This window comes from Salvelinus namaycush, unplaced genomic scaffold, assembly GCF_016432855.1.
Source record: "Salvelinus namaycush isolate Seneca unplaced genomic scaffold, SaNama_1.0 Scaffold781, whole genome shotgun sequence".
Taxonomy (NCBI): domain Eukaryota; kingdom Metazoa; phylum Chordata; class Actinopteri; order Salmoniformes; family Salmonidae; genus Salvelinus; species Salvelinus namaycush.
The window spans coordinates 83,107-105,697 of record NW_024061510.1 but is presented as its reverse complement, the minus strand read 5'-3'; the positions used below and the strand labels follow the sequence as shown (position 1 = coordinate 105,697).

The 22,591-nt window shown below is 40.9% G+C and overlaps 1 protein-coding gene across 1 annotated transcript; it reads right to left on the bottom strand.

The window, feature by feature from the left end:
* Positions 1-13,272: 13,272 nt before the first annotated feature.
* Positions 13,273-22,057, bottom strand: LOC120042799 (piggyBac transposable element-derived protein 4-like). The gene is made up of 3 exons (XM_038987607.1): positions 22,027-22,057; positions 20,562-20,676; positions 13,273-15,048 (listed from the first exon to the last, which is right to left on the bottom strand). The coding sequence occupies exons 2-3, from the start codon at positions 20,645-20,647 to the stop codon at positions 13,362-13,364; spliced, it is 1,773 nt and encodes a 590-aa protein (XP_038843535.1). The 5' UTR covers positions 20,648-20,676; positions 22,027-22,057; the 3' UTR covers positions 13,273-13,361.
* Positions 22,058-22,591: the final 534 nt, after the last annotated feature.

The following is a 22,591-nucleotide window of genomic DNA, read 5'->3' as shown; positions in this document are numbered from 1 at the left end:
AAGCATGGGAAACAGTGTTTCAACTCTTTACAATGAAGATCTGTGACGTTATTTGGATTTTTACGAATATTCTTTGTAAAACAGGGTCCTGAAAAAGACCCGTAATTTTTTTTGCTGAGTTTATTTTGTATATGTTTTATGTTGAAAAGTGTTTTTTTCTCAGACATAAATAAACAACTCCAGGTGAAAGACAAAGGCCAAAGCTGTAATAAAATAACAAATTAACTGGCAAAGCAGCAGAGCAAGGCCCGCATCCAGCAACGTCACGAGTCACATTTTGCAGCTGTTTCAGTACAGCACTACAGGGAGAGGGAAATAATCCACTGGACTAGTTTCAATGTATGGAATCACTTAGGAGTTTCTGGATTTTGGTTAAACTTCTCCTTTAAAGCATCAGACTCCATAGTAATTCATCATTAGAAGCTACAGTCCTCCTTTAATGCAGCTGGTGGCCACACCAGATACTGACTTACTTTTTATTTTGACCCCCCCCCCACTTTGGTCAGGGACACATTATTCAATTTCAGTTAGTCACATGTCTGTGGAACTTGTTCAGTTTATGTCTGTTATTGAATCCTGTTATGTTCCAACAAATATTTACACATGTTAAGTTTGCTGAAAATAAAAGCAGTTGACAGTGAGAGGACGTTTCTTTTTTTTGCTGAGTTTAGATTGACGAGGGGGGGAAAACAATTGAATCAATTTTAGAATAATGCTGAAATGTAACAAAATTTGGAAAAGGTGATGGGGTCTGAAAACTTAAAACCTCTCTGGGATATGTGGGACGCTAGCCTCCCACCTGGCCAAAAGCCAGTAAAAATGCAGTGTGCCAAATTCAACTAAAATACTATAAATATCAAACTTTCATTAAATCACACATGCAATATACCAAATTAAAGCTACACTTGTTGTGAATCCAGCCAACATGTCAGATTTCAAATGGGCTTTTCGGCGAAAGCAAACGATGCTATTATCTGAAGATAGCACCATAGTAAACAAAGAGAGAGAAGCATATTTCAACCCTGCAGGCGCGACACAAAACGCAGAAATAAAAATATAATTCATGCCTTACCTTTGACGAGCTTCTTTTGTTGGCACTCCAATATGTCCCGTAAACATCACAAATGGTCCTTTTGTACGATTTAATTCCGTCGATATATATATCCAAATGTCCATTTATTTGGCGCGTTTGATCCAGAAAAACACCGGTTCCAACTTGCGCAACGTGACTACAAAGTATCTCAAAAGTTACCTGTAAACTTTGCCAAAACATTTCAAACTACTTTTGTAATACAACTTTTGGTATTTTTTTACGTAAATAATCGATAAAATTGAAGACGGGAGGATCTGTGTTCAATACGGGAGGAAAACAAACTGTAGCTAGCTTTCTGGTCACGCGCCTCTATCTAACAGTACACTTCAAGTTACCCTCGTTCTGGATGGCCGTACTTCTTCATTACACAAAGGAAAAACCTCAACCAATTTCTAAAGACTGTTGACATCCTTTGGAAGTGGTAGGAACTGTCCCTTAGAAATCTGGATTCAATGAAAACTAATTGAAAAGAGAGTGACCTCAAAAAAACAAAATCTGAATGGTTTGTCCTCTGGGTTTCGCCTGCTAAATATGTTATGTTATACTCACAGACATGATTCAAACAGTTTTAGAAACTTCAGAGTGTTTTCCATCCACATCTACTAATAATATGCACATCTTATCTTCTGGGGATGAGTAGCTGGCAGTTTAATTTGGATATGCTTTTCATCCAAACGTGAAAATGCTGACCCCTATCCTAGAGAAGTTTTTAACGAATGCACTGTGTGTGTGTATACTGAACCAAAATATAAACAAAGATTTACAGTTTATATGAGTCAGTGATTTTAAATAAATAAATGAGGCCCTAATCTATGGACTTTACATAACTGGGCAGGGGCGCAGCCATTGGTGGGCCCTGGAGGGCATACGCCCACCCATTGCGGAGCCAGGCCCAGCCAATCAGAATTAGTTTTTCCCCACAAAAGGGCTTCATTACAAAGAGAAATAAACTCGGGTGGCTGGTCTCAGACGATGTGGAGCTCCTGGGCTGGCGTTGTTACATGTGTTCTGTGGTTGTGAGGCCAGTTGGATGTACTGCCAAATTCTCTAAAATGACATTGGAGGCGGCTTCTGGTAGAGAATTTAACATTCAATTATCTGGTAACAGCTCCAGTGGATATTCCTGCAGTCAGCATGCCAATTGCACGCTCCCTTAAAACTTGTGGCATTGTGTTGTGTGCCCGAACTGCACATTTTAGTGGCCTTTTATTCTCCCCAGCACAAGGTGCACATGTGTAATAATCATGCTCTTTAATCAGCTTGATATGCCACACCTGTCAGGTGGATGGATTATCTTGGCAAAGAATACATGTTAACTAACAGGGGTGTAAAAAATTCTGCAATCTTTTTTTTCAGCTCATGAAACATCCAACACTTTACATGTTGCGTTAATATTTTTGTTTATTGTAGTTACTCTCAGTTTTAGGATCATCTTCCCAAATATTTCACTTTATTTTTTACTTTACCCAAAATATGACATCAGCGATAGTCAAAATGTTGAAAATCTGTGAACGTCTAAATAACAAATTGGGCCATTTAAACAGCAGGCGTCGAACCCTTTCGACAACGGGGAGATTTTACTGATGTGCTTTGTGTCTTCGACGTAAAAACAAGTTTTGGACTTCCACTTAAAATTACTTATTTACTTATTTTATGTTTAAGGAAGTGTGTACAGTTGTGGCCAAAAGTTTTGAGAATGACACAAATATGAATTTTCAGTCTGCTGCCTCAGTTTGTATGATGGCAATTTGCATATACTCCAGAATGTTATGAAGAGTGATCAGATGAATTGTAATTAATTGCAAAGTCCCTCTTTGCCATGCAAATGAACAGAATCCCCCCCCAAAACTGGAAGCTTCAAAAGGAGGGTGGTGCTTGGAATCATTGTTCTTCCTCTGTCACCCATGGTTACCTGCAAGGAAACACGTGCCGTCATCATTGCTTTGCACAAAAAAGGCTTCACATGCAAGGATATTGCTGCCAGTAAGATTGCACCTAAATCAACCCTTTATCGGATCATTGATAACTTCAAGGAGAGCGGTTCAATTGTTGTGAAGAAGGCTTCAGAGCAGTTTAATTGTTGTGAAGAAGGCTTCAGGGCACCCAAGAAAGTCCAGCAAGCGCCAGGACCGTCTCCTAAAGTTGATTCAGCTGCGGGATCGGGGCACCACCAGTACAGAGCTTGCTCAGGAATAGCAGCAGGCAGGTGTGAGTGCATCTGCACACAGACTGATATTCTGCAAAAGGTACAGGGATTGGACTGCTGAGGACTGGGGTAAAGTCATTTTCTCTGATAAATCCCCTTTTCGATTGTTTGGGGCATCTGGAAAAAAGCTTGTCCGGAGAAGAGAAGGTGAGCGCTTCCATCAGTCCTGTGTCATTGCCAATGGTAAAGCATCCTGAGACCATTCATGTGTGGGGTTGCTTTTCAGCCAAGGGTGTGGGCTCACTCAATGTTGCCTAAGAACACAGCCATGAATAAGGAATGCTACCAACACATCCTCCGAGAGCAACTTCTCCCAACCATCCAGGAACAGTTCGGTGACAAACAATTCCTTTTCCAGCATGAAGGAGCACCTTGCCGTAAGGCAAACGTGATAAGTGGCTCGGGGAACAAAACATCAATATTTTGGGTCCAGGGCCAGGAATCTCCCCAGACCTTAATCCCATTGAGAACTTATGGTCAATCCTCAAAAGGCGGGTGGACAAACAAAAACCCACAAATTCTGACAAACTCCAAGCATTGATTATGCAAGAATGGGCTGTCATCTAAGGTTGTGGCCCAGAAGTTAATTGACACCAGGGTGGATTGCAGAGGTCTTGAAAAAGAAGGGTCAACACTGCAAATATTGACTCTTTGCATCAACTTCATGTCATTGCCAATAAAAGCCTTTGACACTTATGAAATGCTTGTAATTATACTTCAGTATTTCATAGTAACATCTGACGACACTGAAGCAGCAAACTTTGTGGAAATTAATATTTGTGTCATTCTCAAAACTTTTGGCCACGACTGTAGGTCGCATTCTGTATCATACAGCTATGAAAGTTATATATTTAGAACCACCTGCTCGATTGGAATTAAGCGACGTCTGTGTCTTGAGTGTCCAAGAACGGTTTAGTTTTTTGTGTTCTGACTTGTAAAGCAGAATGAATAAAAAAGTAATGTTAACATTATCAGTAATTACCAGGAAACTCTACAACATTTGTTTTAAAATCACACCAAGATTGTTAAAACTGGCCTTAGGTTATTGAGCGATCTGATTAGGATTTACCCTCGTAGCAAGGCCTATTTATCATGTGGATGTTTCATTCAGGTCTCTTTTTTAAAAAACACATTGTCTTTGGCAGGAGAAAGACCAGACTCAGAGAAACCAGAGCCAGGGACGTCCAAACCAACAAGAAGACACCAGTGTTCCCACTGTGGAAAGTGTTTTAACCAGTTAAGGGACCTGAAACAACATGAGAGAATACATACAGTTGAAAAGCCTTACCAGTGTTCCCACTGTGGAAAGTGTTTTAACCAGTTATGGGACCTGAAACAACATGAGAGAATACACACAGGGGAGAAGCCTTATCACTGCTCCCAGTGTGGCAAGTGTTTTAACCAGTTAGGGAACCTGAAACAACATGAGAGAATACATACAGTTGAAAAGCCTTACCAGTGTTCCCACTGTGGAAAGTGTTTTAACCAGTTATGGGACCTGAAACAACATGAGAGAATACACACAGGGGAGAAATCTTACCACTGCTCGCAGTGTGGAAAGAGTTTTAACCGGTCAGGGTATCTGAAAAAGCATGAGAGAATACATACAGGGGAGAAGCCTTACCACTGCTCCCAGTGTGGCAAGTGTTTTAAACAGTTAAGGAACCTGAAAGAACATGAGAGAATACACACAGGGGAGAAGCCTTACCACTGCTCCCAGTGTGGCAAGTGTTTTAAACAGTTAAGGAACCTGAAAGAACACGAGAGGATACACACAGGGGAGAAGCCTTACCACTGCTCCCAGTGTGGAAAGTTTTTCAGCCAGTCAGGGGAGCTGAAACGGCATGAGAGAATACACACAGGGGAAAAGCCTTACCACTGCTCACAGTGTGGAAAGGGTTTTAACCAGAAAAGCAACCTCAACCAACATGAGAGAATACACACAGGAGAGAAGCCTTACCACTGCTCCCAGTGTGGAAAGTGTTTTAACGATTTAGGGAGCCTGAAAAAACATGAGAGAATGCACACAGGGGAGAAGCCTTACCACTGCTCCCAGTGTGGAAAGTGTTTTAACGATTTAGGGAACCTGAAAAAACATGAGAATACACACAGGGGAGAAGCCTTACCGCTGCTCCCAATGTGGAAGGAGTTTCAACCAGCTGGGGGAGCTGAAATGGCATGAGAGAATACACACAGGGGACTTGCTGTCTTGTATTGTTGACTGATAATGATTACCTGTTTTTACCATATGAACTTGAATTGTACAAAGTATACTAAAACATATATTTGTATGTTTTTATTAGAAAACATGAATTGAATATGGAGTTTGAATATAGAGTAGGTCAGATTCCATGTGTTTAAATGGTCATTTTTTAAACTCTGTGTTTGTGTTTATCTGGGTGTCTTTCCTCCAGCACTACAGATATAAAGTGATATTTGGATGTGATGCATTTGTTCCGTTGTTTACATTTGCAATGTTGGCCCACTGATGATTTAATGAAATGAAAATGTTCACAGACTCTGCAATGCAAAATGTTAATTGTATGTGTCCACATATCTGAGTATGTGACTTGTGGTGGATGAATCAGAATTAGTTGGGTAACATAGATAATTAAGATGTCTTATCTGCATAATATGCTTATGTGATATACTTGTTATTAGAATGTATCCCTTCGGACTCTGGTGTTGGCAGTTGCACTTCTTCCCTCAGCTGGGGCTCAGTCACCTGGGGCCCAGAGAGGGGAGAGGTCAGGCTTGTCTTTCACATGTCCCTGGTGCTATGCAGAATTTCAGGAAGGGAAGAGGACAGGAGGGAACATTGTCTTCATATGTGAATGTATCTGTTAAACTATGTGAAGGGATGGTGTGATTAATGGGGAACCAATTACTGGTTTCCACAATGTCTGTGCGCAAGTCACTCCCTCCTTTGGCATTGGGGGGAGGTGTATGGCAGTGTCTGGAACCATTGTATGTCCTCTCTGATGTTGCACTTATCCTGGGATAGTGTATGACCTAGAGGCTCACTCCCCTCAGTGAGCTTGTCCAGGAGTGTGGTCAAGAAGGGGTTTTACTTGAGATGGGAGTATCTAGAGTTGACAATTGAGTTATGCCATTGGATGAGTTGGTGTTTTTGTGCTAGGAAGTACCAGGAAAGAGATTAGAACCTCGTCTTAGGGACCAAACTGAATGATAAATTATAGCGAATGCTATCTGGCTACGGGATACTCCTTTCTCATTATAAAGTCTCACTTTGTGAACTGTTCCTAATATCTGTGGTTTGTTATGTCGACTAGGGGGGTGGATCTTTGCTATAAAAGATCTCAGTAGCCATTGTCTTGCCACTCTCAACGGTTCATTAGAAATAGTGAATTGTTGAAAGTCATTGCAAAGATCTTATGATTAAAGATGTAGTTTAAGTATAACTCTGATTGGTGTGTGAAGTTTGTCTCTCCTCATTTGGTAATACAGAAATTAACCACCACAGACGAACCTTGTGAAACTGACCTATTATAATCTCCTGTTCCTGGGAGTATCATCCTGCGTTGCAAACTAGCTGCCCCTGCGTCTTTGTATGAATAAAGTCCCTCCCAGGAACAGGAAACTATAAAGATATGTGTTCATCACCTAATGCTTCAGGAATTCAGACTGTCTTCACTGCGCTGTGTAACTCTGTTATTCTCTCTGAGCTCAGAAATAAAGAATCTTGGTTTGACTTGGACTCCAGCAGATCCTTATTTTATAATATCCACCACAACTCTCCCACGGATTGCTGTTTCATCATTGTCTCAAAGAAGAGTTCCTCGTTCCACTTTCCTGGGTGCAAGCTTCCACTGGTTGAATAAACGTTTCCACATCATTTCAACAAAACACCTTTTGTTTCATGGACTTGCAACCTAAATCCAATGACAGGTGACATTTTATGTTGATTTCATGTTGAATTGACTTTAGTTGACGACTCAAAGAAATGTAAATAGAAACTAGATGTTGAACTGACGTTTGCCTAGTGGGCTGGTTTGAATAAGCGGCAGGTGTTGGATCAATATCCACCTTAGTAGCTAAGTTTCCATGTAATTTGCAACAGATGTTCATGTGAATATTCTAAAATCTGCATTAAACAATATATGCATTTTTCCACAAGAAATGTCTTTATCAGACAGACTTATTGCTGATCAAAGGCTTTACGAGACCAAAAAAATACTTTTGCTGTTGAATTCCCATGTGCCGAATGAAAAAATACAAGTTAAAACCTCTTTGGGATAGGGGGGCGCTGTTTTCACTTTGTAAAAAATCGTTCCCAAATTAAACTGCCTCGTACTCAATTCTTGCTCGTACAATATGCATATTATTATTACTATTGGATAGAAAACACTCTCAGGTTTCTAAAACCGTTTGAATTATATCTGTGAGTAAAACAGAACTCATTTTGCAGCGAACTTCCTGTCAGAAAGTGAAAAATCTGAAATCGAGGCTGTGTTCCAGGGCCTCCCTATTCATTTGCTTGAAATCTATGGATAAACATGCACTTCATACGCCTTCCACTAGATGTCAATAGGCAGTGAGAGGTGAAATGGAGTGTATAGCTTGATCTGAGGTCAAAAGAGAGCTCTTGGAATGACATGACCCCAATTTCCTTTGTTCAGGAAGGCGCGGGAAGGAACTCTGGATTGCCTTCTGAAAAGCTTTCGTTATAGACGGCTATTATCTCCGGCTTTGATTTTATTTGATAAATGTGATAATATCATCGTAAAGTATGTTTTTTCAATATAGTTTTATCAGATTATTGAAAGTTTATCGGGAGTTTTGGCGTGTTCCGTTCTCTGCGTTTGGTGACGATGGACAGCTTCGCGCCACTTGGCTAGCTTTGGTTGCTAATTCGACAGACGAAGAGGACATTCTAAATCCAAACAACGATTATTCTGGACAAAGGACCCCTTGTACAAGATTCTGATGGAAGCTCAGCAAAAGTAGGACCCATTTATGATGTTATTTCGTATTTCTGTCAAATGTTTAGTATTATTTTCCGCCCTGATTTTGGGCGCTGTCTCGCTATAACGTAAGCTGTATGTCGTACTAAAGTTATTTTTAGAATTCTAACACGGCGATTGCATTAAGAACTAGTGTATCTATCATTTGCTTTACAACATGTATTTTTTAGTAAAGTTTCTGATGAGTTATTTGGTCAGAATAGGTGAGTGTCAGAAAATATCCGGAGATTCTGGAAAAAAGTTGCTACGTTTTCACAATGTATAACCACGGATTTCAGCTCTAAATATGCACATTTTCGAACAAAACATAAGTGTATTGTATAACCTGATGTTATAGGACTGTCATCTGATGAAGCTTGTCAAGGTTAGTGAAAAATTATATATCTTTTGCTGTTTTTTTTGCGATCGCTAACTTTTGCTGCTGATAAATGGGTTGTGTTTTTGGCTATTGTGGTAAGCTAATATAATGCTATATTGTGTTTTCGCTGTATAACACTTAAAAAATCTGAAATATTGGCTGGATTCACAAGATGTTTGTCTTTCATTTGCTGTACACCATGTATTTTTCATAAATGTTTTATGATGAGTATTTAGGTATTTCACGTTGGTCTCTGTAATTGTTCTAGCTGCTTCGGTGCTATTTGTGATTGTAGCTGCAATGTAAAACTATGATTTATATCTGAAATATGCACATTTTTCGAACAAAACATAGATTTATTGTATAACATGTTATAAGACTGTCATCTGATGAAGTTGTTTCTTGGTTAGTTTGGTTGGTTCTTGGTTAGTTTGGTTGGTTTTGTGCAAGCTACCTGTGCTGTGAAAGAAATGTCTGTGCTTTTTTGTATTTGGTGGTGAGCTAACATAAATATACGTGGTGTTTTCGCTGTAAAACATTTAAAAAATCGGACATGTTGGCTGGATTCACAAGATGTTTATCTTTCATTTGCTGTATTGGACTTGTTAATGTGTGAAAGCTAAATATTTCAGTTTTTTTTTTTTGAATTTCGCGCGCTGCCTTTTCAGTGGAATGTGGGCGGGGTTCTATCTGATGTCATAATACACCCCTCTGATAGTGATACATTTGCTCCATTGTTTCCATGTCAGTTGGTTTCCCACTCTGATGATTTATATCTGACAGAGGGGCTTTAAAGGAATAGTATGGTGACATCTTAGCGGGGCTTTAAATAAATAGGATTATTCATTAATTTAATACTCCTATAGCAACAATACACTGCAGCTTTGACATCAAGAAGAGATTGGGCTGATGGGTGTTGGTGCTACTATACAGGTAATGTTGTCCAATATGAATGTGAATGTTCAATACACACAATAGGTTGATCAGTAGCCAGTTAGTTAGCTGCTACGTTTTTAGCAACACAACTCGCAATCAACAAAGTCAAAATGCCCTCCAGGCCTGGTGGTGGCAGCAGTGTACTACATCAACTGTTTACCAGAGCTTCCTGAGGGGAAAACAATTAGGCTGTATATAGCTTGATTTTGGAGCCAGCAGCATACCACCTTACTTCCCACAGCTGGCTTGCTTCTAAAGCTAAACAGGGTTGGTCCTGGTTGGTTATGCAAACATTTGTTTATTAGATTATGTTTATCATTAAGAATATTGTTTTATTTCTAAATGGTCACGCCTTGCTTTGGTCATGTGTTCTCTTATGGGTCAATCATTTTAATTAGAATATAGCAATTACGGTGTCTCAATCACTTCCAGTGCCTTTGGAAAGTATTCAGATTGGGGACATTGCCTTGTGTCGGGTGCCATCTTTCAGATGGGACGTCAACTGAGAACAGCATGCATGGGAGGAAACTGTTTACAATTTGGCTCATGCATCCTCCCTCCTCTCCCCTGTAACTATTCCCCAGGTTGTTGCTGTAAATGAGAATGTGTTCTCAGTTGACTTACCTTGTTAAATAAATAATAACCATGTTTCCATCAAAAGTTGTTTAATTAGGATATATACAAATATGATGATGTCATAGTGAATTCATGACGTGAATGAACAAGCCTTTTCATACTTTATAACATGGCTATATACAATGCCTTCAGAAAGTATTCAGACCCCTTGACTTTTTCCACATTTTGTTACATTACAGCCTTATTCTATTGTGTATTAAATCACTTTTTCCCTCTCATCAATCTTCACACAATATCCCATAATGACAAAACAAAAACAGGTCTTTAGAAATTGTTGTTAATTTATTAAAAAATCAAAAACTGAAAAATAACATTTACATAAGTATTCAGTCCTTTTACTCAGTACTTTGTTGCAGCACTTTTGGCAGCGATTACAGTCTTGAGTCTTCCTGGGTTTGATGCTACAAGCTTGGCACACCTGTATTTGGGGAGTTTCTCCCATTCTTTTCTGCACATCCTCTCAGGCTCTGTCAGGTTGGATGGGGAGCATCGCTGCACAGCTATTTTCAGGTCTCTCCAGAGATGTTAGATCGGGTTCAAGTCCGGGCTCTGGCTCGGCCACTCAAGGACATTCAGAGACCAGAGACTTGACCCGAAGCCACTACTGCATTGTCTTGGCTGTGTGCTTAGGGTTGTTGTCCTGTTGGAAGGTGAACCTTCGCCCTCAGTTTGAGGCCCTGAGCGCTCTGGAGCAGGTTTTCATCAAGGATCTCTCTGTATTTTGCTCGGTTCATCTTTCCGTTGATCCTGACTAATCTCCTAGTCTCTGCTGCTGAAAAACATCCCCACAGCATGACGCTGTCACCACCATGCTTCACCCTAGGGATGGTGCCAGGTTTCCTCCAGACGTGACGCTTGGCATTCAGGCCAAAGAGTTCAATCTTGGTTTCATCAGAACAGAGAATCTGGTTTCTCATGGTCTGAAAGTCCTTTTGGTGCCTTTTGGCAAACTCCAAGTGGGCTGTCATGTGCATTTTACTGAGGAGTGGCTTCCGTCAGGCCACTCTACCATAAAGGCTTGATTGGTGGAGAGGTGGAGAGATGGTTGTCCTTCTGGAAGTTTCTCCCATTTCCACAGAGGAACTCTAGAGCTCTGTCAGAGTGACCATCGGATTCTTGGTCACCTCCCTGACCAAGGCCCATCTCCCCCGACTGCTCAGTTTGGCTGTGCCGCCAGCTCTAGGAAGAGTCTTGGTGGTTCCAAACTTCTTCCATTTTAGAATGATGGAGGCCACTCTGTTCTTGGGGACCTCCAATGCTGCAGAAATGTGTTGGTACCCTTCCCAAGATCTGTGCCTTGACCCAATCCTGTCTCGGAGCTCTACAGACAATTCCTTCTACCTCATGGCTTGGTTTTTACCCTGACAGTCTCATATAAAGGGTCAGAATACTTACTGTTATGTAAAGAAGGTATATTTTTTATCCAATAGGCTACCTGCCGCCCCAAATGATGGGCTATTGTGTGTAGTTTGCTGAATATATAAATATATTTTTTAAATCCATTTCAAAATAAGGCTGTAACTTTCTAAAATGTGGAAAAAGTCAAGGGGTCTGAATACTTTCTGAATGCACTGTACAAACTTAACATTGAATATTCTCCTCACTTTCAAAAAGCTCCATGAGGAAGAAAGGATTCCCAAATTATCTTTTAGATGTTCTGTCTTCAGGATGTTCTGGGTTGATGTCTGTTGGAGAGGGGAGGGGCAGTTGAGTGAGCTGGGGCCTTTTATTACCTTTCCTCTGGGAGCCTGTCAGCTGTGTCATGATGAGAGAGTGAGAGAGGACCTACCCTACCTCTGGGAGCCTGTCAGCTGTGACATGATGAGAGCGAGTGAGAGAGGACCTACCTGTAAGATATATTGTGCTGTAAACATACTTCTATTTGAAGAGGTTTTTGACCCTTCAGGGACCTAATCTCAAACACTCATGAAAACATGAACAAAATATTGTCCACACGAAAGATAGAATTTGGTAATAAAAAAAGTTTTTTGACAAGTTATATGCATGAAAATAAAGATGTTTAAAAAATGTGACATTTTGGAGAGGTTTCTGCAGACTATATGGGAGGCCTAAGTCTTATTATGGATACATGTCTATAAAGATAGACTGGTATTAGATATCTGATCCATTTTTGGGGCACATGTTGACAAGATGTTGGAGAATCACTGGAGGGGAATATTGACCAACTGAGCATCTCAGTGTACAGCTCAATAAACACAATAGGAATTTTGTTACATTTCAGTCTTCTGTGATGTATTTAAAGTGTCATATTGGGATGCAAACTCAAATATGAATACATTTAAACTATATCTGACATGGTACTGGTGTCTTCTTTTTTAAAGCCCATAACCATGTGTGTGAAGTGTAAACAACAAAGGGCTCCCCCCCATAAAAAGATCCCGCAACAGAAAGCTGCACAATATGTTGAGTAAAGTATTTTGCTTACCATGACTATATCAAACCCTACTCCATGTGTTATCACTATCATGTATCCTACCATGACTATATCAACCCTACTCCATGTGTTGCCACTATCATGTATCCTACCATGACTATATCAAACCCTACTCCATGTGTTGCCACTATCATGTATCCTACCATGACTATATCCAACCCAACTCCATGTGTTGCCACTATCATATATCCTACCATGACTATATCCAACCCAACTCCATGTGTTGCCACTATCATATATCCTACCATGACTATATCCAACCCTACTCCATGTGTTGCCACTATCATGTATCCTACTTGGCGGAAGCTTTGATCCAGTGGAAGAAGTATTGAGGAGCAGGGAGGTTAAAGGTCACTTCAGGACACAGCTGTTACTCTACACTATCCCTAGATAATCCAGTAATAAGATAACATTTCTACATTATTTAGGGCTCTATAACATCTCTATCTATATATAACATCTCTATCAATTTATATATATATTTCTTTACCCAATTCCATTTTCTCCGTTTAGGTTTTCCAGGTTTCTGATTTGTCCCTGTTTTCCTGGTTTTTGCTCTAAATCACACTGTTAATAGAAAACTACTGCAGCATAAATACTGGAGGGGTCAGGAGACACTGTGGCCCCATCCGATGAGACCCCCGGACAGGGCCAAACAGGAAGGATATAACCCCACCCGCTTTGCCAAAGCTCTACACAATATTCTGCTGCTGATGCCAGATGCCATAGCAGTCTCTTTCTGATGTAAAGCAGAGGGTCACCGAGCATGTGGTGCAGGTGATGGGGGACTTCATCTTGCAAACAACACAGCAACGCCTCCATGCTGTGCCCTTTTGGCCCTTAGGCACATCTATGCCTGCACAAATATATTTGGGCAGATGAACACTTGTGGCAGGAGCAGAAGGGACAGGGCGTGGTGCAGTGGTGCTGTAGCCAGCAAGCTCCTTGATGAGCTGCTCTCTGAAGGCTTTCTGTGAGAGGAAGGGCTTTCCACAGCTCTTAGCCATTTCCTTGTGTAGGATGAATGCATTCACCACAGCAATGTCGATGAAATGATAGAAGAAGGTCTTGTACCATTTCATTGTCTTATGGAGAACATTGTAATAGCCTATCAGCGCATCTGATAGGTCCACACCGCCCATGCTCTTGTTGTAGTCCTTTACTGCAGCTGGAATGGGAACATTTTTGGTGGTCCATACCCCGTCCTTCACACGCCTGACAACATGATCCCCATTGAAGGACTTGTGGATTGTTGTGCACATCACCACCTCTCTGGTATCCATCCACTTTACAAAAAGCAGGCCATCTTCACGGATCCATCGCATGGTCCCCCGCTCAGCCTGCTCAGGCATGTCGTTCACCTTCGTCTTCGGAAAGCCCACCCTGTTGGTACGAATGGTGCCACAAGCCCACACTTCCCGCTTCCTAAGGTCTGCAAACAGGGTAGGGCTTGTGTAGAAGTTATCCACAAAAAGTTTGTAGCCCTTCCCTAGCAGTTGAAAATCCAATAACTCCATTACAGAGTCATAGCCAAGTCCCTTACCGGTAGCAAAACTGTTCCTCCCCTCATAGACCAAAAAATTGCATGTGTAGGCACACACAGAATCAGCCAACACAAACAGCTTGTAACCCCACTTGGTTGGTTTGTTTCGCATGTATTGTTTGAGGCCAATTCTGGCCTTTGAGGCTACCATCCTCTCATCGATTGACACGTTCTGGGCTGGCTGAAAGTACGTCTTGCAGGCCTCAACAATACTGGAGTAGAGAGGTTTTATTTTGCACAGTCTATCAAACGTTGCTGTGCCTCTCTTCTTGTCATTCTCTTCATCAACCTTTGGGTCACTGATATGAAGCGCCTGTGAAAGAACCAGAAACCTTTTGCAGGACATAACAGTCATGGGGAAAGGCAGTTGGTAGAGTGATGACGTTTTCCAGTAGTCCGTCAGGCTTTTCAGCTTCACCAGCCCCATGTAGATGACCAGTGAAAGGTAGCAGAAAAAGTCTGACATGGATATGGGCTTCCATGCTACCTTTTTGCCTGCCTGCTTCTTCTTCCCATACTTATTCGTGTTAGACACAAGCGAATCTACAACGGATTGTGTGAAAAACAACTGAAAAAGCTGAAGGGGGCTGTAAGTTGTGGTCGAGTTCACCTGAGGTCCTGGCTTCCTTTTCGGCCGAAAAGTTGGTTGGCGTGGCTCCACATCATCTTCTAGGACAGTGTGCCAACGCCCTTCTGTCCCTTTGTTAGCAGGTGGCACACTTCCCCTCTTCCGCTTCTTTGTCGGTGCCTTCACACCTGTAGATGGCCCAGAGACAGCAGGGGTCCAGCTGGATGAACAAGTTGGCGCTGGGGGCTCCCAGTCGGAATCAGTGCCACTGTGAATGAAAATGTTCAGTTAGAATAGTTTCACATATGAGCCCTGTATCAACAGGTATAATAAACATATATAAAGAGTACAGGGAACATAAAGTGCTGTTCCATTTCACTTTGGCCATTTTGTGGGCCTGCCTCAAATAGGCCATTTCATGTGGGGGTGGGGTGTAGCAACAGACACACGCGCCTCGGCCATGCTCCCTCTAACCTCTAACCGTAATATATAGCCTAATTAGAGAAAGCATGCTGGCTCTGTTGAGATGTATGGGTTTGCTGTTACATTCTACTCCATTCAATTTTTATATATATATATATATATATATATATATACACACATATATATATATATATATATATACACACATTGGGGAGAACAAGTATTTGATACACTGCCGATTTTGCAGGTTTTCCTACTTACAAAGCATGTAGAGGTCTGTCATTTTTATCATAGGTACACTTCAAATGTGAAAGACGGAATCTAAAACAAAAATCCAGAAAATCACATTGTATGATTTTAAGTAATTAATTTGCATTTTATTGCATGACATAAGTATTTGATCACCTACCAACCAGTAAGAATTCCGGCTCTCACAGACCTGTTAGTTTTTCTTTAAGAAGCCCTCCTGTTCTCCACTCATTACCTGTATTAACTGCACCTGTTTGAACTCGTTACCTGTATAAAAGACACCTGTCCACACACTCAATCAAACAGACTCCAACCTCTCCACAATGGTCAAGACCAGAGAGCTGTGTAAGGACATCAGGGATAAAATTGTAGACCTGCACAAGGCTGGGATGGGCTACAGGACAATAGGCAAGCAGCTTGGTGAGAATGCAACAACTGTTGGCGCAATTATTAGAAAATGGAAGTTCAAGATGACGGTCAATCACCCTCGGTCTGGGGCTCCATGCAAGATCTCACCTCGTGGGGCATCAATGATCATGGGGAGGGTGAGGGATCAGCCCAGAAATATACGGCAAGACCTGGTCAATGACCTGAAGAGAGCTGAGACCACAGTCTCAAAGAAAACCATTAGCACCACACTACGCAGTCATGGATTAAAATCCTGCAGTGCAGGCAAGGTCCCCCTGCTCAAGCCAGCGCATGTCCAGGCCCGTCTGAAGTTTGCCAATGACCATCTGGATGATCCAGAGGAGGAATGGGAGAAGGTCATGTGGTCTGATGAGACAAAAATAGAGCTTTTTGGTCTAAACTCCACTCGCCGTGTTTGGAGGAAGAAGAAGGATGAGTACAACCCCAAGAACACCACCCCAACCGTGAAGCATGGAGGTAGAAACATCATTCTTTGGGGATGCTTTTCTGCAAAGGGGACAGGACGACTACACCGTATTGAGGGGAGGATGGATGGGGCCATGTATCGCGAGATCTTGGCCAACAACCTCCTTCCCTCAGTAAGAGCATTGAAGATGGGTCGTGGCTGGGTCTTCCAGCATGACAACGACCCGAAACACACAGCCAGGGCAACTAAGGAGTGGCTCCGTAAGAAGCATCTTAAGGTCCTGGAGTGGCCTAGCCAGTCTCCAGACCTGAACCCAATAGAAAATCTTTGGAGGGAGCTGAAAGTCCGTATTGCCCAGCGACAGCCCCGAAACCTGAAGGATCCGGAGAAGGTCTGTATGGAGGAGTGGGCCAAAACACCCTGCTGCAGTGTGTGCAAACCTGGTCAAGAACTACAGGAAACGTATGATCTCTGTAATTGCCAACAAAGGGTTCTGTACCAAATATTATGTTCTGCTTTTCTGATGTATCAAATACTTATGTCATGCAATAAAATGCAAATTAATTACTTAAAAATCATACAATGTGATTTTCTGGATTTTTGTTTTAGATTCCGTCTCTCACAGTTGAAGTGTACCTATGATAAAAATGACAGACCTCTACATGCTTTGTAAGTAGGAAAACCTGCAAAATCGGCAGTGTATCAAATACTTGATCTCCCCACTGTATATATACACACAAACATAGGCTATGGGTCGTTCACATACATACAAATGTATCCTCACTCACAATGAATAGCCAACGTGTACTTTACACATTCCATTACCTTTTTATTGCAAATAAAATGTAAAAACAATCACAAATAATATTTTATATTATTAATTTCAAACAACGGCATTAGCGTGACAACAACTTACCAGTCTAAAACAATGTCCTCTCCGTTCAAAAAAATAGGCCTCAGTTTCAGAATCATAGGAGTGATCGCTAATGGAGTCTTCCTCAAAAAACAGTTCTGTATCACTTTCACGATCAATTTTCTCAAAGATGTTGTCTACATTCGTATATCTAGTCTTAGATTTAGCTTTCCCTGACTTATTCGCCATGATGTTGGATAAATAAACAGCTGAAGATGCAAGTTGCCGAAATACTGCTGTGCGTAATAACTTTCCTTCCTTCCAGTTCTAAACGCAAAGGTAAAAGACACTCGTTAAGGCCTGCGTTTCATGTATGGGTTGGTCTTCAAACAAAGAACCATTTGATAGCCAATGAACAGAGGTAAATGGCACTATCTACCCAGCTAGATTTCAAGACGATGAGTGGTCATTGGGTTAAAATACAGTCAATCAACGAGACAGTGGTCATATAATTGGTGCACAATGAGCTCGTTACTCGTTGTCTTCCAATCGTTTTTTTCGGCTCAATACGTCCCGCGAAATGACCCATCAAGTTTGGTTGTGTTACAAACAAACAGTTGATTGCAAGGAAACCAAACATGACTGGATAACGTCAGGTTTAGTCAGTGTATTTAGGTCGGATGTTTCGTCGAAAATTTAATGAAATTCAACGACATAAGCGTTCACAAAATGTTTCGTGTTAGGCTATAAAAAATGGATTCAACCGAACAAAAGACCATTCATTGTGTAACAATGAGCCTTGGGATTGCAAACAGAGCAAAATCTTCAAAGGTAAACGATTTATTTCAACGCAATCTGTGATAATGTTACGCCTGTGCTGGTTGCAAAAGTAGTTTGTTATGGAGCGCTGAGCTCAGATAATCGCATCCTATTCTTTCGCAGTAAATCCTTTTTTAAATTTGACAACGCAGTTGGATTAGCAAGATTCTAGGCTTTTGAAGCATGTGAGACACTTGTATTTTCAGGAATGTTTAATATGACTATTTGTGGCGATCACCGTATGTTGTCTATTTTCAAACCCGGATCCGGGATCAGTAGTTAAGAGAAGTTAATTTTACCTCTATTTCTGCTTTTTGTTACTCCTCTCTTTGGCTGGAAAAATGGCTGTATTTTTCTGTGACTTGGCTCTAACCTAACATAATCGTTTGGTGTGCTTTCGTCGTAAAACCTTTTTGAAATCGGACACTTTGGCTGGATTTACAACAGGTGTATCTTTAAAATAGTGTGAAATACTTGTATGTTTGAGGAATTTAAATTATGGGATTTCTCTTTTGAATTTGGCGCCCGGCAGTTTCACTGGCTGTTGACGAGGTGGGACGCTACCGTCCCACATACCCTAGTGAGGTTAACATTAACCTCTAACGAGCCTCTACCCCGGATCCGGGAGCACCCCCCACCCCCCCCCCCCCCACACTGATTAGCATCGCTAGCATAGCGTCACAATTAAATAGTAGCATCTAAATATCATTAAATCACAAGTCCAAGACACCTAATGAAAGATACAGATCTTGTGAATAAAGTCACCATTTCAGATTTTTAAAATGTTTTACAGGGAAGACAAAATATGTAAATCTATTAGCTAACCATGTTAGCCTAAGACACCCTTTTTCTTTGTCCACCATTTTTTCTCAACACCAGTAGCTATCACTAATTCGGCTAAACTAAGATATTGATAGCCACTAACCAAGAAAAAACCTAATCAGATGACAGTCTGATAACATATTTATGGTATAGGATAGGTTTTGTTAGAAAAATGTGCATATTTCAGGTAGATATCAGAGTTTACAATTGCACCCACCGTCACAAATGGACTAGAATAAATACAATGAGCAACGTGTTTACCTAATTACTAATCATCAAACATTTCGTAAAAATACACAGCATACACTAATCGAAAGACACAGATCCTGTGAATACAGACAATATTTCAGATTTTCTAAGTGTCTTACAGCGAAAACACAATAAATCGTTATATTAGCATACCACATATGCAAACGTTACCAGAGCATTGATTCTAGCCAAAGAGAGCGATAACGTAAACATCGCCAAAATATATTAATTTTTTCACTAACCTTCTCAGAATTCTTCAGATGACACTCCTGTAACATCACATTACAACATACATATACAGTTTGTTCGAAAATGTGCATATTTAGCCACCAAAATCATGGTTAGACAATGAGAAAAGTAGCCCAGCTGGTCAGAAAATGTCCTGCGCCATATTAGACAGTGATCTAGTCTATACATAAATACTCATAAACGTGACTAAAAAATATAGGGTGGACAGCGATTGATAGACAATTTAATTCTTAATACAATCGCTGATTTACATTTTTTAAATTATCCTTACTTTTCAATACAGTTTGCGCCAAGCGAAGCTACGTCAAACAAAATGGCGTCATAAGCGATTAACATTTCTCGACAGAAACACGATTTATCATAATAAATTGTTCCTACTTTGAGCTGTTCTTCCATCAGAATCTTGGGCAAAGAATCCTTTCTTGGGTCTAATCGTCTTTTGGTCGAAAGCTGTCCTCTTGCCATGTGGAAATGCCAACTGCGTTCGGCATGAACTGGAAACCTGCCCGGCGCTTGAAAGTGTCACAGAAATAAATGTCCCAAAATCGCACTAAACGGATATAAATTGCTATAAAACGGTTTAAATTAACTACCTTATGATGTTTTTAACTCCTATAACGAGTAGAAACATGACCGGAGAAATATAACTGGCTACACTAATGCTTGGAAAAAGAACGGGTCGGTGCCCACCGTGCGTCCGACGCAGCTGGAAAGGAGTGCCTACCTACACGTGTTTTTGTTTTATAGGGGCTGTGATTGCGCAATCGATACCATTCAAATCGTCATCACGTAAAGGCATCCAGGGGAAGACGTAAGCAGTGTCCGTATCCTGATAGCGTTCACAGTGGCCTTTAAACTGACTCCAGATCAGGGGCCAAAATGTGTGAAATCTGACTCCATGTCAGGGAAATTGCTGTAGAATGAGTTCTGTTCCACTCAGAGACAAAATTCCAACGCCTATAGAAACTAGAGACTGTTTTCTATCCAATAATAGTAATAATATGCATATTGTACGATAAAGAATTTAGTAGGAAGCCGTTTAATCTGTAATGCAATTATGCTAATGAGAAAACAGCACCCCCTGTAGTCGCAAGAAGTTAACAACAAATTTGTGGAGTGTTTGAAAAACGAGTTATAATGACTCCAACCTAAGTGCATGTAAACTTCGACTGTGTATATAAATATATATATATAAAAATATATATATATATAATATCAAATGAATATGCGACCATTTAAACAACTGCATTAGCATGAGAAGCAAAAACCTTTTTTTACTTACTGGTCTAAAAGTGGATCTTTTCCTTCCAAAAACATTTCTTCTGCGCTGGAATCATAACTGTGGTCACTCACAGAGTCCTCATCCATTCCTTCTGTGTCACTCTCCTGGTCAATTTCTGCAATAATATCATCAAAATGTTTATACTTGGACTGAGATTTAGCTTTTACACTCTTAGTAGCCATGTTTAACTTTTTCAGATTTGAGAAGTTTGTAGAAGAGAAGGAACTGCTGTGAAACGTAAACTACAGTGCGTCCTGTTTCCTTTCACCAGAGAATGAACTCTGTTGTGCACAGCTCCAGCATGATGGCTGTTTGTCCTACAAACGGCATTCACATACTGCTGGAAAGCCCAGCTCATTGGCTATCTAGCTAGGTTTCAAAACGATAGGTGGTCATTGGACCAAGACCCTTCATGGGCTAATTCAGGTGTTGTATAGCCAATACATCATGTAGAATGATGAAACAAGTTTGGTTGCCTTCTAGAGTGTCTGAAGATTGCACAGAAACCGAACTTGACCATGTTAAACAATGTTAGATTTCTAACAAAATTAGATTTCATAAAATTGTTTTGTTGCAAGTTGAGTCGGAATTCATGCAGAACGCTGTTTACAACATGGATGGTGTGAGGATATACAATACCATTCAAGAGTTCGGGGTCACTTAGAAATGTCCTTGTTTTTGAAAGAAAAGCAACTTTTTTGTCCATTTAAAATAACATCAATTTGATCATAAACACAGTGTAGACATTGTTAATGTTGTAAATGACTATTGTAGCCAGCAAGTTGGAAAAATCTGCTGTTCTGAACTTGAGCAAGGCAGTTAATCCCCAACAACAACTGCTCCCCGGGCACCGATGACGTGGACATCGATGAAGGCAGCCCCCACACTGATTCAGAGGGTTCAATGCGTTCGACACATTTCAGTTGAATGCATTCAGTTATACAACTGACTAGGTTTCCCCTTTCCATCATTAGATGCTACAGTCCTCCTTTAAGACTCCATAATGTTTCATCTGTACGTGCTACAGGCCTCCATTAAGACTAGAATATCTGAAGAATCCAGGTATTTCCATGTTTAACAAGTTCAGTAGATCAGATGTTAATGAAGCAATACAGACCACATTGAAGTGTATGGAGTGTAGTTTTCCTGTTCTACAGTCTTGTAAAGACAGGGGGGTTGACTGGGACAGGCAATGTAACATCCATAATGTTCTTAGGAACTGTTTTTGTCCTTACATCAGATCATCTTATAACTGTCTCTCTAAAGCTAACTTTCATCAAGGTTTTATATGGTCAATTGGTTTCTCTCTTTTCATTGGCAGAAACCTTTTCAGTGTTATGATATTCATAACATCCATATCCACCAGTCTATCTTCCTGTCAACTAACAGAACTCTGCTGGTTGTCCTGGTAACAGATACCAGTCAGAAGCAGAACCATTGTATTTGTTCAAACTAAACTACTTACTTTGATGAGTCAAATCTGATCCTTTCTTCTCTTCTCCTCCTCTCACAGTTCCACTCAGCCCCGTTGTTTTCCTGCAGTCCACCAGCAGCACAGACAACCTCTTCATACCCAGCAGTAAAGCGCTACCGGGAGAGGCACGACATAGGGACTTCAGTAGGACAGAAGTGCTAGCGTTGTCCTGGTAACCATAAAGAGGGGACACAGACACATACCATTATGGATGCTGATGTCACTGTTGTCATGAAGAGCTTTACAGAAACCCAGCCCAGACCCCGATAGAGCAAGCTGTATGCTAAACCAGACCAAGCTGTACCATCTGGTGTTCTGATCTGGAAAGACTCATCTCTGACTCGTCAGCATCAGGATGTTGTTGAGGCTCCCCAGAGGATCCACGATAGTCATGTCTCTCCTGTGTGAACGACAACATCAGACAGACAGTCAACTTATGATCTTCTACTACAATCATAGGGTCTTACAAGAGGCATGAATGTCTAAAAAGGGCTTAAAATGGGCACTTTCATCATGATTTTGTCAAATATTGTTTGTGTTGTAAATGTAAAAGGGT

Coding starts and splice junctions, on each gene's coding strand:
- LOC120042799 (XM_038987607.1), bottom strand. CDS start 20,647: ATGGATGAGGACTCTGTGAGTGACCACAGTTATGATTCCAGCGCAGAA. Junction 15,049..20,561: donor AAAGATCCACTTTTAGACCA/GTAAGTAAAAAA, acceptor TTTCATTCACAG/TGGCACTGATTCCGACTGGG.